Source organism: Salvelinus namaycush, chromosome 25, assembly GCF_016432855.1.
Source record: "Salvelinus namaycush isolate Seneca chromosome 25, SaNama_1.0, whole genome shotgun sequence".
Classification (NCBI taxonomy): Eukaryota; Metazoa; Chordata; class Actinopteri; order Salmoniformes; family Salmonidae; genus Salvelinus; species Salvelinus namaycush.
In genome coordinates this window covers 1844754-1867872 of record NC_052331.1, presented here as the reverse complement: position 1 = coordinate 1867872, position 23119 = coordinate 1844754, and the positions used below count along the sequence as shown (strand labels likewise).

Below are 23119 nucleotides of genomic sequence, written 5' to 3'. Positions count from 1 at the left end.
ATGCTATTTCTGACTAATGTTGACTCCAACATGGAGGATATTTCTGTGGCTGATTTTGTCGTCTGAGCTCTGTGCTCAGATTATTGCATGGTATGCTTTTCCGTAAAGTTTTTTTGAAATCTGACACAGCGGTTGCATTAAGGAGAAGTCTATCTTTAATTCTGTGAATAACACTGGTATCTTTTATCAATGTTTATTATGAGTATTTCTGTGAAATGATGTGGCTCTCCGCAAAAATCACCGGATGTTTTGGAAGGAAAACATTACTGAACGTAACGCACTAATGTAAACTGAGATTTTTGGATATAAATATGCACTTTATCGAACAAAACATACATGTATTGTGTAACATGATGTACTATGAGTGTCATCTGATGAAGATCATCAAAGGTTAGTGATTAATTGTATCTCTATTTCTGCTTTTTGTGACTCCTATCTTTGGCTGGAAAAATAGCTGTGTGTGTTTTTGTGACTTGGCTCTGACCTAACATAATCATATGTTGTGCATTCGCTGTAAAGCCTTTCTGAAATCGAAAACGATGGGTAGATTAACAAGAAGTGTATCTTTCATTTGGTGTATTGCACTTGTTAATGTGTGAAAGTTAAATATTTCAAAAAAATATTTTTGAATTTCCCGCGCTGCCTTTTCAGCGGAATGTTGTCGACACTAAGAGTTAATACATTGCCCAAAGAAGAGGCAGATGTATACAGAATGGTGTCGTCGGCGTAGAGGTGGATCATGGAATCACCCGCAGCATGAGAGACATCGTTGATATATACAGAGAAAAGACTCGACCTGAGAATTGAACCCTGTGGTACCCCCATAGAGACGGCCAGAGGTCCGGACAACAGGCCCTCCGACTTTCCTAACTGACTGAGTATATTGGTTCCTGATTTCCCTGAAAAGTTGCATATCGTGGGGGCTATTCGATGCTAATGCAGAACGCCACAGGATGCTTTTGTGCTGGTCAAGGGCAGTCAAGTCTGGGGTGAACCAAAGACTATATCTGTACTTAGTTCTACATTTTTTGAATGGGGAATGCTTATTTAAGATGGAGAGGAAAGCACTTTTGAAGCGCAACCAGGCATCCTCTACTGACAGGATGAGGTCAATATCCTTCCAGGATACCCAGGCCAGGACGATTAGAAAGGCCTGCTCGCTGAAGTGTTTTAGGGAGTGTTTGACAGTGATGAGGGGTGGTCGTTTGACCGAGGACCCAGTACGCACGCAGGCAATGAGGCAGTGATCGCTGAGATCCTGGTTGAAGACAGCAGAGGTGTATTTAGAGGGCAGGATGGTCAGGATGATATCTAAGAGGGTGCCCATGGATTTAGGGTTGTATCTGGTAGGTTCCTTGATGATTTGTGTGAGATTGAGGGCATCTAGCTTAGATTGTAGGACGGCCGGGGTGTTAAGCATGTCCCAGTTTAGGTCACCTAACAGTACGAACTCTGAAGATAGATGGGGGGGGCGATCAATTCACATATGGTGTCCAGGACACAGCTGGGGGCCGAGGGGGGTCTATAACAAGCAGCAACGGTGAGAGACTTGTTTCTGGAAAGGTGAATTTTTAGAAGTGGAAGCTCGAATTGTTTTGGTACAGACCTGGATAGTAAGACAGAACTCTGCAGTAGATTGCAACACCCCCCCCCCCCCTTGGCAGTTCTATCTTGGCGGAAAATGTTATAGTTAGGGATGGAAATTTCAGGATTTTTGGTGGCCTTCCTAAGCCAGGATTCAGACACGGCCAGGACATCAGGGTTGGCGGAGTGTGCTAAAGCAGTGAATAAAACAAACTTAGGGAGGAGGCTTCTAATGTTAACATGCATGAAACCAATGCTTTTACGGTTACAGAAGTCAACAAATGAGAGCGCCTGGGGAATGGGCGTGATGGGGGCTGCAGGGCCTGGGTTAACCTCTACATCACCAGAGGAACAGAGGAGGAGTAGGATAAGAGTATGGCTAAAGGCTAAAAGAACTGGTCATCTAGTGCGTTCGGAACAGAGAGTAAAAGGAGCAGGTTTCTGGGTGCGGAATAATAGATTCAAGGCATAAGGTACAGACAAGGGTATGGTAGGATGTGAGTACAGTGGAGGTAAGCCTAGGCATTGAGTGACGAGGAGAGAGGTTTTGTCTCTAGAGGCACCATTTAATCCAGGTGTGGTCACTGCACGTGTGGGGGGTGGAACATACGGGCTAGCTAAGGCATATTGATCAGGGCTGGAGGCTCTACAGTGAAATAAGACAACAATTACTAACCAAAACAGCAATAGACAAGGCATATTGACATTCGGGACAGGCATGTGTAGCCGAGTGATCATAGGGTCCAGTGAGTAGCTCGGCTAGCTGGAGGCACGGCGATTCAGAAAGCTAGCAGGCCGGGGCTAGCAGATGGGCTTCAGGGGGACGTCGCAACGGGAGAGTCTGTTGAAACCCACTCAGATGGTTACGTCGGCAGACCAATCGTGATGGATCGGCGGGGCTCCGTGTCGGCAGGCAAAGGGTCCAGGCCATTTGGCAGAAGAGGTATTGAAGCCCAGGAATTATCTGATGGAATTCTTCAGCTAGCGGGAGATGGGCCTAGCTCGAGGCTAGCTCCAGGCTAACTGGTGCTTGCTTCGGGACAGAAACCCCCTCGGACGGTTACGTCGGTAGACCAGTTGTGATGGATTGGCGGGGCTCCGTGTCGGCAGCAGAGTTCAGGCCAATTGGCAAAAGAGGTAATTGAAGCCCAGGGATTGGTTGATGGAATCTCTTCGGCTAGCCGGGAGATGGGCCTAGTTCGAGGCTAGCTCCAGGCTACCTGGTGCTTGCTTCGGGACAGAGACGTTAGCCAGGAGTAGCCACTCGGATAGCAGCTAGCTAGCTGCGATGATCCGGAGTAAAGGTTCAGAGCTTGCGGTAGGAATCCGGAGATGTGGTAGAGAAAAGCAGTCGGATATGCTCTGGGTAGATATCATGCTGTGCAGGCTGGCAGGAGTTGCCCGAGGCTGGCAGTCCGCGTTAACGGTGATGACTACTAGCTAGTAGCTAGTTAGCTTCTGAAGGGGGTTCCGTTTAAAAAGTGTAAAAATAGCAGATCCATACCACATTGGGTGAGGCGGGTTGCAGGAGAGTATGTACAGTCCATAGATGGAAAATGAGATAAAAAAAATAATACAAATATATACGAAATACAGTGGGGCAAAAAAGTATTTAGTCAGCCACCAATTGTGCAAGTTCTCCCACTTAAAAAGATGAGAGAGGCCTGTAATTTTCATCATAGGTACACTTCAACTATGACAGACAAAATTAGGAGAAAAAAATCCAGAAAATCACATTGTAGGATTTTTAATGAATTTATTTGCAAATGATGGTGGAAAATAAGTATTTGGTCACCTACAAACAAGCAAGATTTCTGGCTCTCACAGACCTGTAACTTCTTCTTTAAGAGGCTCCTCTGTCCTGCACTCGTTACCTGTATTAATGGCACCTCTTTGAACTTGTTATCAGTATAAAAGACACCTGTCCAGAACCGCAAACAGTCACACTCCAAACTCCACTATGGCCAAGACCAAAGAGCTGTCAAAGGACACCAGAAACAAAATTGTAGACCTGCACCAGGCTGGGAAGACTGAATCTGCAATAGGTAAGCAGCTTGGTTTGAAGAAATCAACTGTGGGAGCAATTATTAGGAAATGGAAGACATACAAGACCACTGATAATCTCCCTCGATCTGGGGCTCCACGCAAGATCTCACCCCGTGGGGTCAAAATGATCACAAGAACGGTGAGCAAAAATCCCAGAACCACACGGGGGGGACCTACTGAATGACCTGCAGAGAGCTGGGACCAAAGTAACAAAGCCTACCATCAGTAACACACTACGCCGCCAGGGACTCAAATCCTGCAGTGCCAGACGTGTCCCCCTGCTTAAGCCAGTACATGTCCAGGCCCGTCTGAAGTTTGCTAGAGAGCATTTGGATGATCCAGAAGAAGCCCTAACCCGGACGACTTAGACCACTGCACCACTCGGGATGAGTTGGACCGCAGAGTGAAGGAAAAGCAGCCAACAATTGCTCAGCATATGTGGGAACTCCAGTTGTGGGAACTCCATTCAATCTCTGTCTTTTGTTTGACAAGCTCTTTCATTAACTGAGTTGAACATCAAATTAATCCACCCCCACGGACGGGCTGGCCACCACAGAGATGGAACTGTTCTATTATCTATGTTGGCCTGGGTCTTTTTATTTAAAATTGTAAACAACACGGCAACTGTTTTATTCCTCAAGCTTCTGAAGTAGCAACCGTGTAGAATGATGGAGACAGAAATGAGAGAGGAGACCAAAACATAACCAGCTGAGAGTAGAGTGTAGAGAGTAAGAGACACTAGTAATATGATATACAATCCTCCCTGCCTCTCCTCTCCCTGCACAGTGCTCTATGGGCTGATTCTGACCTGAGTTAAGTGAGCGTAAATGGAAAGTAATTCCCTTTTTATGCACTTTTCTCTCTGTGCGTATTCTGATCTTGAATTTAAACATGAGAATAGCATGCTATTCACCCGCTATTTGAGATGAAGGTGTGGCGGACTGTGTCTACAGATACACCGTATTCTGACCTTGACTTAATTCTCTCATAATATGCACGAGGAAACCATGAATAAGGACTAGCGAACCTATCGGTTCCAAGTGGGAAAAGCATCTAGGCTACTTTCTTATTTTTTCCCAATAGAAAAAACAAAAGCTACTGATAAAAGCTAGGTAAATGAGTAATTTGTTTGTAGATGATTTTTCCTTATGATCCCCACATTCGTCTCGAATGTGAAAATCATATAAACATGGCATATATTGTGGCCCCTTTTCCAAAGTAAAGTAGGCTATAAATAACTGCGCCTTTATTTAGAATTTTTATTGTATGCCATCATAATTTGTGTGGATGACATATGGAGATCCAAGCTATGGGCTTCTGTTGGTTTGAACCTGACGAGTTGATGTATGCGCTTTAGAACGTTTTAATTATATAACCAGGATTTTCACCTTTTTATTTGACAATTTGTATCATGTTAAATATTAGCCACTGTCAGGAGCCACCGTCAGTAATACCTACATACATGTATAACTGTCCCTTTAATGTTTCTTCATTTGTAGTTTATATTTTGCATAATTCCATTTCAATCCGTTTACCTTTCTTTCCTCTGTCATGTCTGTGTAGTTGTTCCTGATGGTGGCTAGCATTAGTGGATCCTATTAGGCTAATAAAGTGCAATCATTTGGGACATGTAGCCTATTTGAATCATTATGGAACGCACAGTTTACGACGACTCGACCGCTGTCATACAGTTCCACGATTAGTGAGGATTAGGGTAGATTTATAGGATTATTGTTCAACCGCTAATGTACACTTTTTTCAACCTTAATAATATTTTACTGAAGGAACTTGAATATGAACATTTTCAGGATGAATCAAACCACTGTATTTTTGATTCATCATTATATTTTGGGCGTAAAGGCTCTCCAAACCAGATTTTTTATGATTCAGACATACTTTACTAACCCTAATTAATCAACAAAATCTGAGTGTTTTTAAATCTACCAATTGGTGCTGAAACGGAGATATGCATATATTTAGATGGCTTCCTTCCATCGATCCCTATATTCTGAACCCGTTCTCTTGATGTATTCTAGTCTATCGACAAAATTGTAATTAAAGGTACACCGTATCTAAAGGAATGGCTTCAGATAATTGTACTGAAAACCCTATTGAATGAAAACTCCACGAGAAAATCTGTTGGCCAGCAAGTGGGAGGGTTTTCAGCAGTTTAAATAAATGTATTCAGCGTGCGCAAAGGGAACCACGCCTGCAAAGCCTGCTACGCACCTGCTTGAGGCAAGTCTGAATACCAACTACTGACAAGTGCGTAGGAAAGGCGTGCATAGGAAAAACCTTTCACATAACTCAACCTAGGTTTTAGTCAACACAGAGTGAGAAGGGGGGGTGGGGGGGGGGGGGGGGGTGGAGACAGAGAGTTTAACACTGAGAGTGCTAGGTTTACTGAGGTAGGTGGGTGCAGATGGTTAGCTACAATGCATTCTGAAAGTATTCAGACCCCTTGACTTTTTCCACATTTTGTTACGTTAAAATCTTATTCTAAAATTGATCAAATATATTTTTTCTCATCAATCTACATACAAAACCCCATAATGACAGAGCGAAAACAGTTTTTTGGAATTTTTTGCAAATGTATTAAAAATAAAATAAACAGAAATACCTTATTTACATAGGTATTCAGACTTTTTGCTATGAGACTCGAAATTGAAGGTGTGCGCATCCTGTTTCCATTGATCATCCTTGAGATGTTTCTACAACTTGATTGGAGTCCACCTGTGGTAAATTAAAATTATTGGACATGATTTGGAAAGGCACACACCTGTCTATATAAGGTCCCACAGTTAACAGAGCACGTCAGAGCAAAAACCAAGCCATGAAGTCGAAGGAATTGTCCGTAGAACACCGAGACAGGATTGTGTCGAGGCACAGATCTGGGGAAGGGTACCAAAAAGTTTCTGCAGGATTGAATGTCCCCAAGAACACAGTGGCCTCCATCACTCTTAAATGGAAGAAGTTTGGAACCACCAAGATTCTTCCTAGAGCTGGTGACCCGCCAAACTGAGCAATCGTGGGTGTGTGTGGGGGGGGGGGGGGGGGGCAGCAAGGTGATGGTGCCAGCATGGTGATGGTAGCATCATGCTGTGGGGATGTTTTTCAGCGGCAGGGACTGGGTGATTAGACAGGATCGAGGGAAAGATGAACGGAGAAAAGTACTGAGAGATCCTTGATGAAAACCTGCTCCAGAGAACTCCGGACCGGATGTTGGGTAAACATTCACCTTCCAACAGGACAACGAACCAAAGCACACAACCAAGACAACGCAGGAGTGGTTTATAGACAAGTCTCTATATGTCCTTGAGTGGTCCAGCCAAAGGCCGGACTTGAACCTGATCGAACATCTCTGGAGAGACCTGAGAATAGCTGTGCAGTGACATTCCCCGTCCAACCTGACAGAGTTTGAGAGGATCTGCAGAGAAGAATGGGAAAAACTCCCTGAATACAGGTGTTCCAAGCTTGTAGCATCATACCCAAGAAGACTCAAGGCTGTAATCGCTGCTAAAGGTGCTTCAACAAAGTACTGAGTAAAGGGTCTGAATACTTATGTAAATGTGATATTTCAGTTTTTTATTTTTAATAGATTTCCAAACATTTCTAAAAACGTGTTTTTGCTTTGTCATTATGGGGTATTGTGTGTAGATTGAATAGGAATTTTAGAATAAGGCTATAACGTAACAAAATGTGGAAAAAGTCAAGGGTTCTGAAAACTTCCCGAATGCACTGTATAAAGACATTTCAAATAAGCCGCTCTCTCTCTCTCTCTCTCTCTCTCCTCTTTCCCCACTCTCTTTATCTCTCGGTGTATTTAGGAGTCCAGCCAAAACCAAATGGAGTTTTTATTTGACTAATTATCCCTGCTGTAGAAGAAATTACCAGCATAAAGCACCAACAGGGTCAACAGAGACTGTTTGTTTGGGCAGTGACTTAAAGTGATGGAGGTTAGAAAGAGTGTAAGAGGTCAGGGTTATTGAGAGAGAGAGAGCGAGAGAGAGTTTGCCGACCGACCGACCGACCGACCGACCGACCGACCGACCGACCGACCGACCGACCGACCGACCGACCGACCGACCGACCGACCGACCGACCGACCGACCGACCGACCGACCGACCGACCGACCGACCGACCGACCGACCGACCGACCGACCGACCGACCGACCGACCGACCGACCGACCGACCGACCGACCGACCGACCGACCGACCGACCGACCGACCGACCGACCGACCGACCGACCGACCGACCGACCGACCGACCGACCGACCGACCGACCGACCGACCGACCGACCGACCGACCGACCGACCGACCGACCGACCGACCGACCGACCGACCGACCGACCGACCGACCGACCGACCGACCGACCGACCGACCGACCGACCGACCGACCGACCGACCGACCGACCGACCGACCGACCGACCTACCTACCTACCTACCTACCTACCTACCTACCTACCTACCTACCTACCTACCTACCTACCTACCTACCTACCTACCTACCTACCTACCTATACCTACCTACCTACCTACCTACCTACCTACCTACAGTTGAAGTCAGAAGTTTACATACACTTACTTAGCTTGGAGTCATTAAAACTTGTTTTTCAACCACTCCACAATTAATTGTTAACCATCTATAGTTTTGGCAAGTCGGTTAGGACATCTACTTTGTGCATGACACAAGTAATTTTTCCAACAATTGTTTACAGACAGATTAGTGCACTTATAATTCACAATTCCAGTGGGTCAGAAGTTTACATACACTAAGTTGACTCTGCCTTTAAACAGCTTGGAAAATTCCAGAAAATTGTCATGGCTTCTGATTGAAACTGCTGGGTAATTGACATCATTTGAGTCAATTGGAGGTGTACCGGTGGATGTATTTCAAGACCTACCTTCAAACTCAGTGCCTCTTTGCTTGACATCATGGGAAAGTCAGAAGAAATCAGCCAAGACCTCAGAAAAAAAATTGTAGACCTCCACAAGTCTGGTTCATCCTTGGGAGCAATTTCCAAATGCCTGAAGGTACCACATTCATCTGTACAAACAATAGTACGCAAGTATAAACACCATGGGACCACGCAGCCGTCATACCGCTCAGGAACGAAACGCGTTCTGTCTCCTAGAGATTAATGTACTTTGGTGCGAAGAGTGCAAATCAATCCCAGAACAACAGCAAAGGACCGTGTGAAGATTCTGGAGGAAACAGGTACAAAAGTATATACATCCACAGTAAAACAAGTCCTATATCTACATAACCTGAAAGGCCGCTCAGCAAGGAAGAAGCCACTGCTCCAAAACCACCATAAAAAAGCCAGACTACAGTTTGCAACTGCACATGGGGACAAAGATCATACTTTTTGGAGAAATGTCCTCTGGTCTGATGAAACAAAAATAGAACTGTTTGGCCATAATGACCATTGTTATGTTTGGAGGAAAAAGATAAACGCTTGCAAGCCGAATAACACCATCCCAACCGTGAAGCACGGGGTTGGCAGCATTATGTTGTGGGGGTGCTTTGCTGCAGGAGGGACTGGTGCACTTCACAAAATAGATGACAAGATGAGGAAGGAAAATTACGTGGATATATTGAAGCAACATCTCAAGACATCAGTCAGGAAGTTAAAGCTTGGTCGCAAATGGGTCTTCCAAATGGACAATGACCCCAAGCATACTTCCAAAGTTGTGGCAAAATGGCTTAAGGACAACAAAGTCAAGATATTGGAGTGGACATCACAAGCCCTGACCTCAATCCCATAGAAAATGTGTGGGCAGAACTGAAAAAGCGTGTGCGAGCAAGGAGGCCTACAAACCTGACTCAGTTACACAAGCTCTGGCAGGAGGAATGGGCCAAAATTCACCCAACTTATTGTGGGAAGCCTGTGGAAGGCTACCAGAAATGTTTGACCCAAGTTAAACAATTTAAAGGCAATGCTACCAAATACTAATTGAATATATGTAAACTTCTGACCCACTGGGAATGTGATGAAAGAAATAAAAGCTGAAATAAATCATTCTCTCTACTATTACTCTGACATTTCACATTCTTAAAATAAAGTGGTGATCCTAACTGACCTAAAACAGGGAATTTATACTAGGATTAAATGTCAGGAATTGTGAAACTGATTTTAAATGTATTTGGCTAAGGTGTATGTAAACTTCAGACTTCAACTGTACCTACCTACCTATCTGCCTACCTACAAACATACCTGCCTGCCTGCCTGTCTGCCTGCCTGCCTGCCTGCCTGCCTGCCTGCCTGTCTGTCTGTCTGTCTGTCTGTCTGTCTGTCTGTCTGTCTGTCTGTCTGTCTGTCTGTCTGTCTGTCTGTCTGTCTGTCTGTCTGTCTGTCTGTCTGTCTGTCTGTTTGTCTGTCTGTGTCTGTCTATCTTTCTGTCTGTCATCAATGTGAACTGTTGTTTTGAGGGTGAAATTTCAACCACAGGATTATGTCATCATAAAATCAAGCTTTATTTAAACAGCACATTTCAGACATGGAATGCAACACAATGTGCTTCACAGGAAAAAACAAATAAAAACAATGAAAATAAAAATGGAAATATTTACTACACAACAAACGTAAGAGGATAAAAAACTAAAGAATAACAATAAAAACTGAATGACTAAAAAGCACCCTGAGGAAAAGCAAAGCCAAAAAGGTGTGTTTTAAAATCTCTTTAAAAAAAGGCCACAGTTTTGGCCCCCCTCAGGTTCCCTGGCAGGCTATTCCAGAGGCTGGTCGCATAGTAACTGCCTCTCCATGCTTTGTGGTCCTAGGCTTTGGGATAGTTAAAAGGCCAGTGCCAGAGGACCTAAGGGACCTACTGGGTACATAACTTAAAAGCACGTCTGACATGTATTGGGGTGCATAATCGTGGAAGGATTTAAAAACCAATAGAATAATCTTAAAATGAATTTTAAAACTCACAGGCAGGCGGTGCAGAGCCCTGGTCTTGGTCAGTACCCATGCTGCAGCATTCTGTATGTTTTGCAGTTGACCAATGGCTTTCAAAAGTTCCCGGAAGTCGTACTACATTCGCCAAAATACGAAGTATACAAGCAATGGACACTATTTCTTCAGAAAATGGGAGTGGCTTCACAATATTTTAGCATATCATTACAGCAGTTGCTTGTATGTACCGGTATGTTATGTTGATTATTCACGTCATTATTAGCTAAGCGGTACTGTTGTTGTGCGTTCTCAATGGATTTTGTTAATGAAGTCGTAAGATGTCTAGCTAGTAATTTGTTAGCCATACTAACAAGCTAGCAAGAAGTTGCGTATCAACAGCATCAACTTCCAGTAGACAGGCGAAGCGCTAGTACACTCAACTGAAAGGATATCGTTTGTTTACAGTATACTAAAATGTACTAATAGTATGTAGTATATACTCATTAAGTATGTAGTATACAGTATGTTAGTATGTTAGTATTCAAACACAGCTCTGGTGTTTTATCATTATTGCCCGTGAATTAAAATATGCGGCCAGATTCTCTCTCTGTGCTTTGGCTCCAACAATAAGTATCTCAGTCTTGTCTTGATTTAGCTTAGGAAGTTGTGAGCCATCCAAGTATTTAAAAAACTAACACGTTCTAATAATTTATCCGTGGAGCTAAAATCCTTTGGTGACACAAAAATGTAAAGTTGTGTATCGTCTGCATAGTATTGAAAATCAATGCTGTGCTTTCTGATAAACTGAACAGTACCGGACCCAAAATCGAACCTTGTGGAACCATTTTCTTTGAGTTATGTTCACCAAGGGTGACAAAAAACTATTGACCGGTAAACCAGGTCTTAATCCATTTAAAAACCGGATCGGAGAGGCCAACCCACTTCTCCAGTCTGTCCAGAAGGACATCATGGTCAACAGTGTTGAATGCAGCACTTAAATCCAAAAGTACAAGGACAGAGAGCTGTTTGGCATCTGTGTTGGCTCGAAGATAATTTACCACTTTAACTAAGGCTGTGGTGGGCCCGAAAACCAGAATTGAAAAATAAAAACTAAAAACAGTTGTCACTTTAAAAAAACATTTAGGTGTTTGAAAACCAATTTCTCCAGAATTTTGATTAAGAATGGATGGTTGGAGATTGGCTGGCAACTGTTAAGAGCTGGAGAATCTAGATTAGTTTTCTTCAGAAGGGGTTTCATCATAGCAGTTTTTAGTGCAGTGCCTGTGAGCTTTTCTTCAGAATGGGTTTCATCATAGCAGTTTTTAGTGCAGTGCCTGTGAACAGGGAGGGATAAACAATAGCTTGCACTTCTTCAGATATGCAATAAAACCTGTTTTGAAGAAGGTGGTGGGGATAGGATCGAGAACGCAGGTAGAAGGCTTAAGTTGTGATGTCACTTTCCTGAGCATGTCTATGTCAACCAGGGAAAATAAATCCATGGTGCCTCTGCGTGGTAAGCTAGGGCACATATCATCAAACTTCTCATCAGGTCTTGCTTGATTTATACCCAGCCTAATGTTTGTTATGTTATCTTATGTCGCAAACTCATCAAATTTAGATGTGGAGGAAAGTTCACATAGATTTTCGGGGGTAGGATTTATCAGGCCATCAATGGTCGAGTGATATTAGTGATAAAGTTAGAAAAATAAGCCAGTGTGGCATTTCCAATTGCCTTGTTATATATGCCAAGTTGCTCTCTCAGAATATCATAATGGACCTGCAACTTTGACTCCCCACTCCCACTCTGCCTTTCTGCAATTTCTCTAGAATTGATTCGTTTCTTCACTCATCCAAAGGGGTATCCGTTTGGATGTGGCCTTTTCAACTTTACTGTAGCTATGGCATCAAATGATTGCCCTTAATTTGCTATTAAAGTTATCAACTAAATCATCACAAGAGGAAGGCAGAATAGGTGATGGAGTATTGTTCTTACACTCAATAAAATATGTCGCAACTTCAGAGATAAGATAGCGTTTCTTAATAATGCATTCAGTATTACCCTGTGCTATGGCAACAAGGTAGATAAAAATACACAGTGGTGATCAGATAAAGCAACATCAACAATAGAAATCCCCTTGGTATTAACCAGGTCCAGAGTATGGCCACGGTTATGGGTGGGCCCAGTAAAACATGTTGGATAAAGTCCATAGAGCTCAAAGGATTCATAAATGCAATGGCCTTGGAGTCGGTCTCTTTTGTCAACATTAATATTAAAATCACCCAGCACGATGATTTTTGTCATAGTTCTCAAGGACAACAGACAATAGTTCAGAAAAATCAGTAAAGGAAGTGGGGCAGTGCTTTGGTGGCCTATACAGGGTTATGGCCAGCACTGGTGGCTGATATTTAAACAGTATAGCATGATCCTCAAAATACCCAAAGTCGTCAAATGAAATGTCCTTACAGCTGAGAGCATTGGTAAAAATAGAGGCTTTAAAAATAGAGGCACCCTTTTCCCCTTTTTTGATAGAGTATGAAAAGCTGTAGTCCAGGGGGAGGCTTCAATAAGAGTGGAACTACAGTTTGAAGACAGCCAGGTTTCAGTGAGAAACATGCAATCAACTTTGTGCTCAGTAATGAGTTCATTTACGAGAAAGGTTTCACGCTCTAATATTTAAAAGTGCCATATTCAATGAGTGTGGGCCACTCTGCCTTGGGGCGTCTGCCTCGAGGTAACCAATGGAATAACAACCAAATTATTAACGTTACAACCATGCTTTCTGACAGTCTCTAATCTACCAGAATGGTAGGAGATGACCGTTTGTATAAACTCACTAGAAGAGTTAAAGGAACATAAATTAGGTTACTTACAATAACCATAGTGCCATTTCTGCAGGAGTTGATATGGTTTCCAAGTCATCTGTTGACCCTGTCTGTCAGTCTCTAAAACAGTTTGTGATGTTGCTGGAAATAATCGTGGAACCTCTGCGGTTAGGGTGAACCCAGTCTCTTTTAGAAAGTACTGGTTGCTCCCAAAGCAACGTTTTTTCAGGTAGTCTTTTAGGGCAGAGTCGGCTCAAACGTTCTGAATCCCTTCGGTAGTATGGGAGGGGGCCAGAGATAATTATTCTCTTCCCTGTGCGAGCGTGGGTCTTTAAAAAAAATGGTAGTCCTCCCTCAGTTCCTCAGATTGCCTAAAACGAAGGTTGTTAAAACCTACGTGGGTGACGATGGTGTCAATATTGGAGTAGTTGGCCATAACCGTGGGCAGGAAAGAGCTGATGTCATGGTCACAGGCTCCTGGGTGACAGTGGACCTTGGTCGGTCCACAGAAATCTCTCACCATCGAGCTGCCCACAGTGATGGTGGTTTTAAGGACCGACGCCAGAGATGAGAAGCAGGTACAGATGGGTAACAGGACAGGAACAGCGTCAGCACACGGGTATACAAAGACATACGGGCATTAATGCAGCAGCGGGGAACAGAGATGGGGAACTGACAAATATAGGGGAGGTAATAAACAGGTGATTGAGTCCAGGTGAGTCCAATAATACGCTGATGCGCGTGACGGGGAAAGGCTGCTGTGCGTACTGATGGTGGCAGGAGTGCGTAATGCTGGGGAGCCTGGCGCCAGGAAGGGAGAGCGGGAGCAGGCGTGACAGGTGGTAGTGATGGAATCCGATGGGGAAATGAGCTGCTGAACTGTGGTGGCCGTGGGGGAGGGTGCCACCAGGCGTCCGCTGGCTGTTGGTATACACCCAGGATTCGTGCTGACTGGTAGGTCTGTCTCAAGAGGGGCAAAGCTGCTTGATAGCCGGATCGGATCTTCTCAGATAGATGGGTGGCCAGGTCACCCATGGGCCGTGCAGTTGAGTTTAACATCTGTACATTAGATCAACGCCGCCCAAATCATAGACAGCGTTGCATTTAAAAGCGAGATTCGGTTCGCCTGGTTCTATAGCAAGGTCAGTGTACATGTCATTCGTGTTCATCGTGGTAACCACTTATCAACATAGACAAAGCTTGTATAAATTATGTTGAATTTGTATCTTTGAAACAACATCAGATCTTCAACGTTATATCCACTATAAAAAAATAATAAGTTGGGCAGCACCGCCTACTGGAGAGTTGCTCTATCTACAGCTATCCATTTGGTCTCCCATCCAGGGTTTTAAACAAGCTTTGATATTTTTTTATTTATTTATGATTTATTTCACCTTTATTTACAACTGCGACCTGGCCAAGATAAAGCAAAGCAGTTCGACAAAAACAACAACACAGAGTTACACACGGGATAAACAGACGTACAGTCAATAACACAATAGAAAAATCTATATAAAGTGTGTGCAAATGTAGTAAGATTAGGGAGGTAAGGCAATAAATAGGCCATAGTGGCAATATAATTACAATTTAGCATTAACACTGGAGTGATACATATGCAGATGATGTGCAAGTAACGATACTGGGGTGCAAAAGAGCAAAAAAAGAACAACATGGGGATGAGGTAGTTGGGTGGGCTATTTACAGATGGGCTGTGTACAGGTGCAGTGATCGGTAAGCTGCTCTGACAGCTGATGCTTAAAGTTAGTGAGGGAGTTATAAGTCTCCAGCTTCAGTGATTTTTGCAATTCGTTCCAGTCATTGGCAGCAGAGAACTGGAAGGAAAGGCGGCCAAAGGAGGTGTTGGCTTTGGGGATGACCAGTGAAATATACCTGCTGGAGCGCGTGCTATGGGTGGGTGTTGCTATGGTGACCAGTGAGCTGAGATAAGGCGGGGCTTTACCTAGCAAAGACTTATAGATGACCTGGAGCCAGTGGGTTTGGGACTGAATATACTCTCCTGCAACCTGCCTCACCCAATGTGGAACGGATCTGCTATTTTTATACTTTAGAACTGGAACCCCCATCAGCAGCTAGCCAGCTAACTAGCTACTAGCTAGTAGTCAGTTAGTCACTGCTAGCGGTCTTCACTGTTAACTCGGACAACAGCCAGCCTCAGCTCGGTCAAGACCTGCCAGTCTGCACAGCGCGATATCAACCCAGAGCATATCGGACGGATTTTTCTCTACCACATCGCCGGATTCCTACCGCAAGCTCTGAACCTTTAGACCGGATCATCGCAGCTAGCTGCAATCCGAGTGGCTACTCCTGGCTAACGTCTCTGTCCCGAAGCAAGCATCAGTTAGCCTTGAGCTAGCCTCGAGCTAGGCCCATTGGGGCGACAGGTAGCCTAGTGGTTAGAGTATTGGGCCAGTAACCAAAAGGTTGCTAGATTGAATCCCCGAGCTGGCAAGGTTAAAATCTGTCGTTCTGCCCCTGAAAAAGGCAGTTAACCCACTGTTCCTAGGCCGTCAATGTAAATAAGAATTTGTTCTTAACTGACTTGCCAAGTTAAATAAAGGTTAAATAAATAAATCTCCCGGCTTGCCGAAGAGGTCCACCAGCTAATTCTTGGGCTACAATACCTCTTTTGCCAATTGGCCTGGACCATTTACTAACGACGCGGGGGCCCACCGATCCATCACGACTGGTCTGCCGATGTAATCGTCCGAGATGGTTTCAACAGGCTCTTCCGTTGCGACATCGCCAAAGGCCCATCTGCTAGCCCCGGCCGGCTAGCTGTATGAATCGCTGTGTCCCCAGCTCGCCTAGCGTAGTAGTGACTACTGAATCGGCTCCCTGACTCATCTATTGCTACTCACTGAACCCTATGATCACTCGGCTACACATGCCTCTCCCTAATGTCAATATGCCTTGTCTATTGCTGTTTTGGTTAGTGATTATTGTCTTATTTCACTGTAGAGCCTCCAGCCCTGCCCAATATGCCTTAGATAGCCCTTTTATCCCCCACACATGCGGTGACCTCACCTGGCTTAACTGGTGCCTCTAGAGACAAAACCGCTCTCATCGTCACTCAATGCCTAGGTTTACCTCCACTGTACTCACATCCAACCATACCCTTGTCTGTACATAATGCCTTGAATCTATTCTTCCATGCCCAGAAATCTGCTCCTTTTACTCTCTGTTCTGAACGCAATAGACGACCAATTCTTACAGCCTTTAGCCGTACCCTTACCCTCCTCTGTTCCTCTGGTGATGTAGAGGTTAACCCAGGCCCTGCAGCCCCCAGCATCACTCCCATTCCCCAGCTGCTCTCATGTGAGGACTTCTGTAACCGTAAAAGCATTGGTTTCATGCATGTTAACATTACAAGCCTCCTCCCTAAGTTTGTTTTATTCACTGCTTTAGCACACTCCGCCAACCCTGATGTCCTAGCCGTGTCTGTACCTGTACACAGCCAATCTGTAAATAGCACACCCAACTACCTCATCCCCATATTGTTATTTATCTTCTTGCTCTTCCGCACCCCAGTATCTCTACTTGCACATCATCATCTGCACATCTATCACTCCAGTGTTAATGCTAAATTATAATTATTTCGCCTCTATGGCCTATTTATTGCCGTACCTCCCTAATCTTCTACATTTACACTGTACATAGATCTTTCTATTGTGTTATTGACTGTACGTTTGTTTATGTGTACCTCTGTGTTGTAGTTTTTGTCGCACTGCTTTGTTTTATCTTGGCCAGGTCGCAGTTGTAAATGAGAACTTGTTCTCAACTGGCCTACCTGGTTAAATAAAGGTGAAATAAAAAATAAAACAATATAAAATAATCTCCTTTGAATGTTGATATTTGTCTGCATTGTCAACCAAACACAATTTCATATTCATTTTGTAATAGCCTAAAGTTAATCTTACAAACAAATGTAACCGTATTTGTTCAACCTTAAAATGAGTAACACATCTATGGCCACAATCTGAGGTCACTGTTACTAAATGTCTTCTTATGTAATCATAGAAAGTGTGCATGTTCAAGATAGCATGTAAAGATTGCAGGTCTGTGGAGATCTTCACAACTGCTGTAATAATCTGCACAAAATCTCAAACCACAAATTAGTGTTAAGTGCCTTGTTTAAAGGGCAAAGGTTTTACCTTGTCGGCTCGGGTAGTCAAACCAGCAACCTTTCGGTTAGCGCAATCCAGGACATTTGATTGTGCTATTAGATGAAGCACAGTGATAACTCATTAGGTTTATGTATAAATACAAAATATCTGACGTTGTATTCCCATTTGAACTTTGTTGTGCTTTTTAAATGGTTGAACGTGGGTGAATGAAGGTTGAAATCTCATTGATCAAAGTCTCAACCAAATATTACCCAAATGTCCATGTTGAAATGACATGGTGTTCCCAGTGAATGAGTATGTGTAAGTGTCAGTGTGTGTGCACGTGCCTGCGTGCGTGTCTCAGATCTCCCAAAGGTAGCCGCCCTGCCTGAGGAGAGCAGAGATAATCTGTTCAGGGAAAGAGAGAGAGGGAGAGAGAGTACTCCCAGGCAGCTCGCAGCCCACACTAAAACACAGTACCACACAGGAAGCCGGGTGGCGCCAGCCAACAGGGGCTATATGAAATCAAGAGCGTAATGGAGTAACCTCCCATCAAGCTTCCCATCTCTCTTCTTTCCCACAGCACACAGAATGGACACTCACAGAGGATATCATGTTCACCTTAATTATTTCCTAGGAAGGTGTTTTTTACAGAAGAAATGCCTGAATATGCCCTTAACATACATGTTATTAAACAATTTTCAGAAAGACTCATATTCCAAAAGTGTCACTGCTTTAGTTGCATTCTCTGCTACTAAATCCCTACTCACTCAAGATATCCTCACGATGAATCAACCCTGGCGCAAGAGGGATTTGGTGAGTGAGGCATGTTTTTGGCACTCATACTGTGTGAGACGTATCGGAGCAGGTGGAGGGATCAGGGTGCACAACTGTTTCCAAATGGACAGAGTTAGTAAGGCTAGTGTTGGCACAGGCACTGGATTACAGTACGCTCTTAGGGGGAAAAAAAGGTGCTATCTAGAACCTAAAGGGGTTATTTTGCTTTCCCCATAGGCGAACCCTTTGAAGAACCCTTTATGGTTCCAAGTAGAACCCTTTTGGGTTCCATCTTGAACCCTTTCCACAGAGGGTTGATCATTTGAGTCAGCTGTGTAGTGCTAGGGCAAAAAACAAAACGTGCACCCCTGGGAGGCCCCAGGACCGAGTTTGGGAAACCCTGACCAATATAGTGCACTACTTTACAACAGGATGCGGCCTATCAAATATAACATGGTCCTCGGTGGGTCTATGTGAGGAAGATTTGCAGTATCAGGGGAAAGTTGAGTAATGCAGTACTGATTTGAGCAGCACGTGGGACTAGACAAGCATTTTTCAGTATGAAAGTGTGTAAAGAAGACGGCAACAAGTGTCCGCGGAATACCATCAAAATCCAATGTTCCGTGACATATCTAGTCTAACTGAAGAGAGGGAGAGAGAGAAAGAGAGGGAGAGAAAAAGGGGAGAGAATAATAGAGGGATAATAATAATAGAGAGAGCGAGAGAGAGAGAGAGAGAAGCTGGGTAAATAGTGGACAGAACACGTGTTGAGTTATTTTTGACCCAGCCAGTTGGGTCACTAAGTTGGGTTATTGATCTATGATCTACCGGGTCAGATCAGAAGACTGGAGGCGCGGCTTGGTAGGATTGTGGCTTTCAGATAGTTATTTTTGGCCACATGTGAGAGTAAATGTCATTCCGGTTAATCTGTTCTGTTGTATTGTCAACACATGTTAAGGTTAAGCACTGACACTTTTGTAGCTTAATGAGTCTTACACAATTTGAGTTCCTCAAGTGCCTATGCGTATCCCAATGTTGGGATAGTTACCACTTTGTTATGGTATTTAAATAATAATGTCATTCATTTTATATACAAATATGTAATGTGCAAAAATATTGAAGGGAAATTAAATTTTGCAGTGCACAAACATAAAAAGCATGAGCTGCCGCACACCCAGATACAATTATTTAGTGTAGAGGTACTGACTAATGGCGAATAAACAGTAAGCTATAAAAACAAAGAGAGTCGCACACTCCATATGTATAAACTCCCAGTTATTTATTGGGTAAAACACCAATGTTTCGGCATCCCTGTGCCTTCTTCAGGGTGAACATAACGTGATGAACAGGAACGACATTTACTCTCTCCTGAAAATAGCCTATGGACTACATTAAAAAAAAAACGTCTGCTGGATCAACCCAGCATGAAAGTGAATAAAAACCCAACTGATGGTTAAATTAACCCATGTTTGGGTAATCCAAAGGTGTGGCCTATTGCGGCGTGGCTTTCAGATAGTTATTGTAGGCCACCCGTGAGAGTCAATGTCATTCATGTTCATCGTGTTAAATTTGTACACTGCAAATTTCAATGTTCCTTCAATATTTTTGCACATGAGATATTTTCATATACAATTTACAATTATTTAAATATAACAAAGTGGTAACTATCCCAGCATAGGGATATACATAGGCATTTAAGGAACTCCTACTCTTGTGCTAGCCTTATTAAAGCTACAAAAGTGTCAGTGCTCAACCTTAACATGTGTTGACAACACAACAGAACAGATTAACTGGAATTACATGTGCTCACAGGTGGCCAAAAATAACTATCTGAAACCCACACCCCTACTAAACCACGCCTCCAGTCTTCTGATCTGACCCAAATGGATCATAGCTCAAAAAGCCTACATCAACAACCCAACTTAAAGAAAACAGTGGGTTGTTTGTGACCCAACTGGCTGAGTCAAAATAAACCAATGTGTGTTCTGTTCAATATTTACCCAAATTGTGTTGTTTTAACCCAGCATTGTTTTGTGTGTGCACGCAGACAATAACATAAATGGTGCATAAACTGCCAGCAGTCATGTCGGTGTCCAGTCCATGTGTGCAATCTTCAATACGACAGCACGTCCTCAAACAGAGCACACCTAAAAAGACATCTTAACCACAACTATTCTCTTCGCAGCGCACTAACTTTTGACTCGGGGCCCATAAGGCTCTGGGCGAAAGTAGTGCACTACATAGGGAATATGGTGCCATTTGGGAATCAGCCGTAGTGTGAAGGAAGACCGAAATGCACTGCCTTAAGACAGACCGCGTGAAACAAACATCACGGAAACCATGTAAGAACATTCCAGATTCAGGGGAAAAGCGATGTCTTAGTTGAAGCCTGGGCCAAATGCCCACAGTCTTTGGCGAGCAGGATAATGTAAATGTAGCTATCCTACCTCTTGAATATGCCTGATGTGTCAGTGTCATTACCAGTTGGAAATTGGTGTGTTTCTAAAGTCAATGAAAAGATGTTAACAAAAAAAACGAAACGGCAATGTGGTTGTGTGTCCTGTTTTTTTGCACTCACACCTGCATTTGTTTTTTTCTTCCTGGCACGGATTCTGCTGATAGCAGCTATTTCGAAGAAGGGCAACGACTTGCAATGACTGTCATACGCAATATTTTTTCCCTACTAAACTTAGTTGATGCATTGACTGCAAATCATTCTAGATTAGAGCGTCAGACAAATGAATACAATTGATAAGTAATTGTTCTGTATGTACTGTATAGTCTAACCACACACACACACACACACACACACACACACACACACACACACACACACACACACACACACACACACACACACACACACACACACACACACACAGTTATCGTATTCTATGTTCTAGCCTAGAGTCTCACCTCCATCCCAGGTGTCTTGGTGCGTCTCTGTACCGTTCTGGGTTAATACTACTGAGGCGTCGTCTGGCACCGTGCTGTCACCATCAGGGTCCTCCTCCACTATGTGTAGCTTGTCCTCATCGTCAGAGTCTGACTGGCCCTCCACAACATTGTTGTAATTTGTTACTGTGAAGACACAGAGAGAAGAGAAAGAGGATGGTCAATGAATAAGTAAGTAAAGAAGTAAGTCTCAGCCAGAACAGCCCATAGAGCAGGAGCTCCTGTTCCTGTAGTAAGGTAGCTTGATGTACAAGTACACCCCCTGGACAGGACGCTAAATCAATAAGAGATAGAGGAAAATAATCTGGTAGTCGAAGTGCCTGTGGCTTACAGTTCAGTGGGTCACTGTTGCATTGTTGTTGCAGAAATCTAACATACTATTATAACGGCTTAGTAGAAAGATAAGAGAATTACTAGGCCTACATGTAGGTGCGTTGGAATTGTTAAGCGGGAAAAACAGATATAAAAAGTTTGGAAAACGTAATGGAAAATGCTAAAATCATTCCAAATACAACAAATAAAGAGTAACCTTTGTCCTCTAACCTTTGCTCTCTACGGCATGTTGAACGTTGAAATGATCCATAATTACACTGCTAGCTATCTTGAATGTCATTTTCTCAAGTGATGAACCCTGAGACCTCTGTTCCAGTGTTTACACAGCCCCATTGACAAATAAAGGCGAGAGAAATAGAGAGGGAGAGAGAGAGACCCATTGATAAGAGAGGAGAAGAACATGTTGATTTGATGCAGAGCAGCAGTGCCTTTAAATAAGCTAGGCTGTGTATGCTAAGAATATGTGTGTGCTAATGCTGCATCCCAAATGGCACACTATTCCCTACATAGTGTACTACTTTTGACCAGAGCCCTATGGGCCCTGGTCAAAAGTAGGGCACTATATAGGGAATGGGGCACCATGTGGGACACAACCTATGCCTCCTCCTCCCCTTTAGTCCAGACATATTTCCTTCTGGGCTGATTCAGTGTTTTCTGCCGGGCAGGCAGACGATCATGCCATCATGACCAGACAAGTCGATGACAATCTGGATCGATGTGGAGGGTGGGTGTGTTGGTGACCGTGTGTGTGTGTGTGTGTGTGTAGAGTTACGACATGCACCTAACCACAGAGTAATGAAGAAGCACTGTGACTGCAGCACCTGTCACCTGTGAACAAACAACCACTTCTTAGCCCTCCTTAAACAACCTCCTCATCGCTCCCAACACACACACACACACACACACACACACACACACACACACACACACACACACACACACACACACACACACACACACACACACCCTCCTGCATTTTCAAATGGGTCTCGTTGCTCACTCCAGCACCATGCAAACATCTTTCCTCCCTCCCGCCTCCCTCCTCCCCGTAGTCGTCTTCACCCGCCTCCCTGTGCACTCGTACAGGAGCAGTTCATTCAAGCAGTGTGGACGGGCAATTTTTCACACAGTCCCCCCATTAAAACAAAGTGCCTACAGATAAAATCAGTGACTGCAGCCATGTGAAATACATTTGCTCTCTCCAGGGTGATAAGCAAGTGATTATTTTTCCTCCTGGCTGCAGTTTGTCCTTTTCAAATGAACTCTCCGGGAGAAATAGCTCTGGGATGATATGATGTGTTGGGCAGCCGGGCGGGAACAATAATGTCTGGTTCCAACCTGAAATGAGTGATGAGAAGTGCCATACCGATACATCATCAGCCATAGATTGGAAAGTACATCTGAAAAGCCAGATTCAACACGTAGCCTAGGCTAGAATCGTTGTGAAATTAACCCGAAAATGACGGCCGATGTTCTGTGGTCAGAGGCGATAGTACGGCGTTCTGCTGGTTTTTAACCATTCATCTGCGCAGTCTGCTTTGTTCTCAAGAGAGGCAGTAGTAAGACAGACAG

At 43.9% G+C, this 23119-nt stretch overlaps 1 protein-coding gene across 1 annotated transcript in view; it reads right to left on the bottom strand.

Moving 5' to 3' along the window:
* LOC120020515 (zinc finger E-box-binding homeobox 1-like) overlaps positions 1–23119 on the bottom strand; it is a 121622-nt gene that overhangs the window by 53804 nt on the left and 44699 nt on the right. Inside the window, exon 2 of the mRNA XM_038964218.1 lies at positions 21176–21340. Within this exon, the coding sequence (XP_038820146.1) occupies positions 21176–21340 (165 nt within the window). The remainder of the gene's footprint in view (positions 1–21175; positions 21341–23119) is intronic.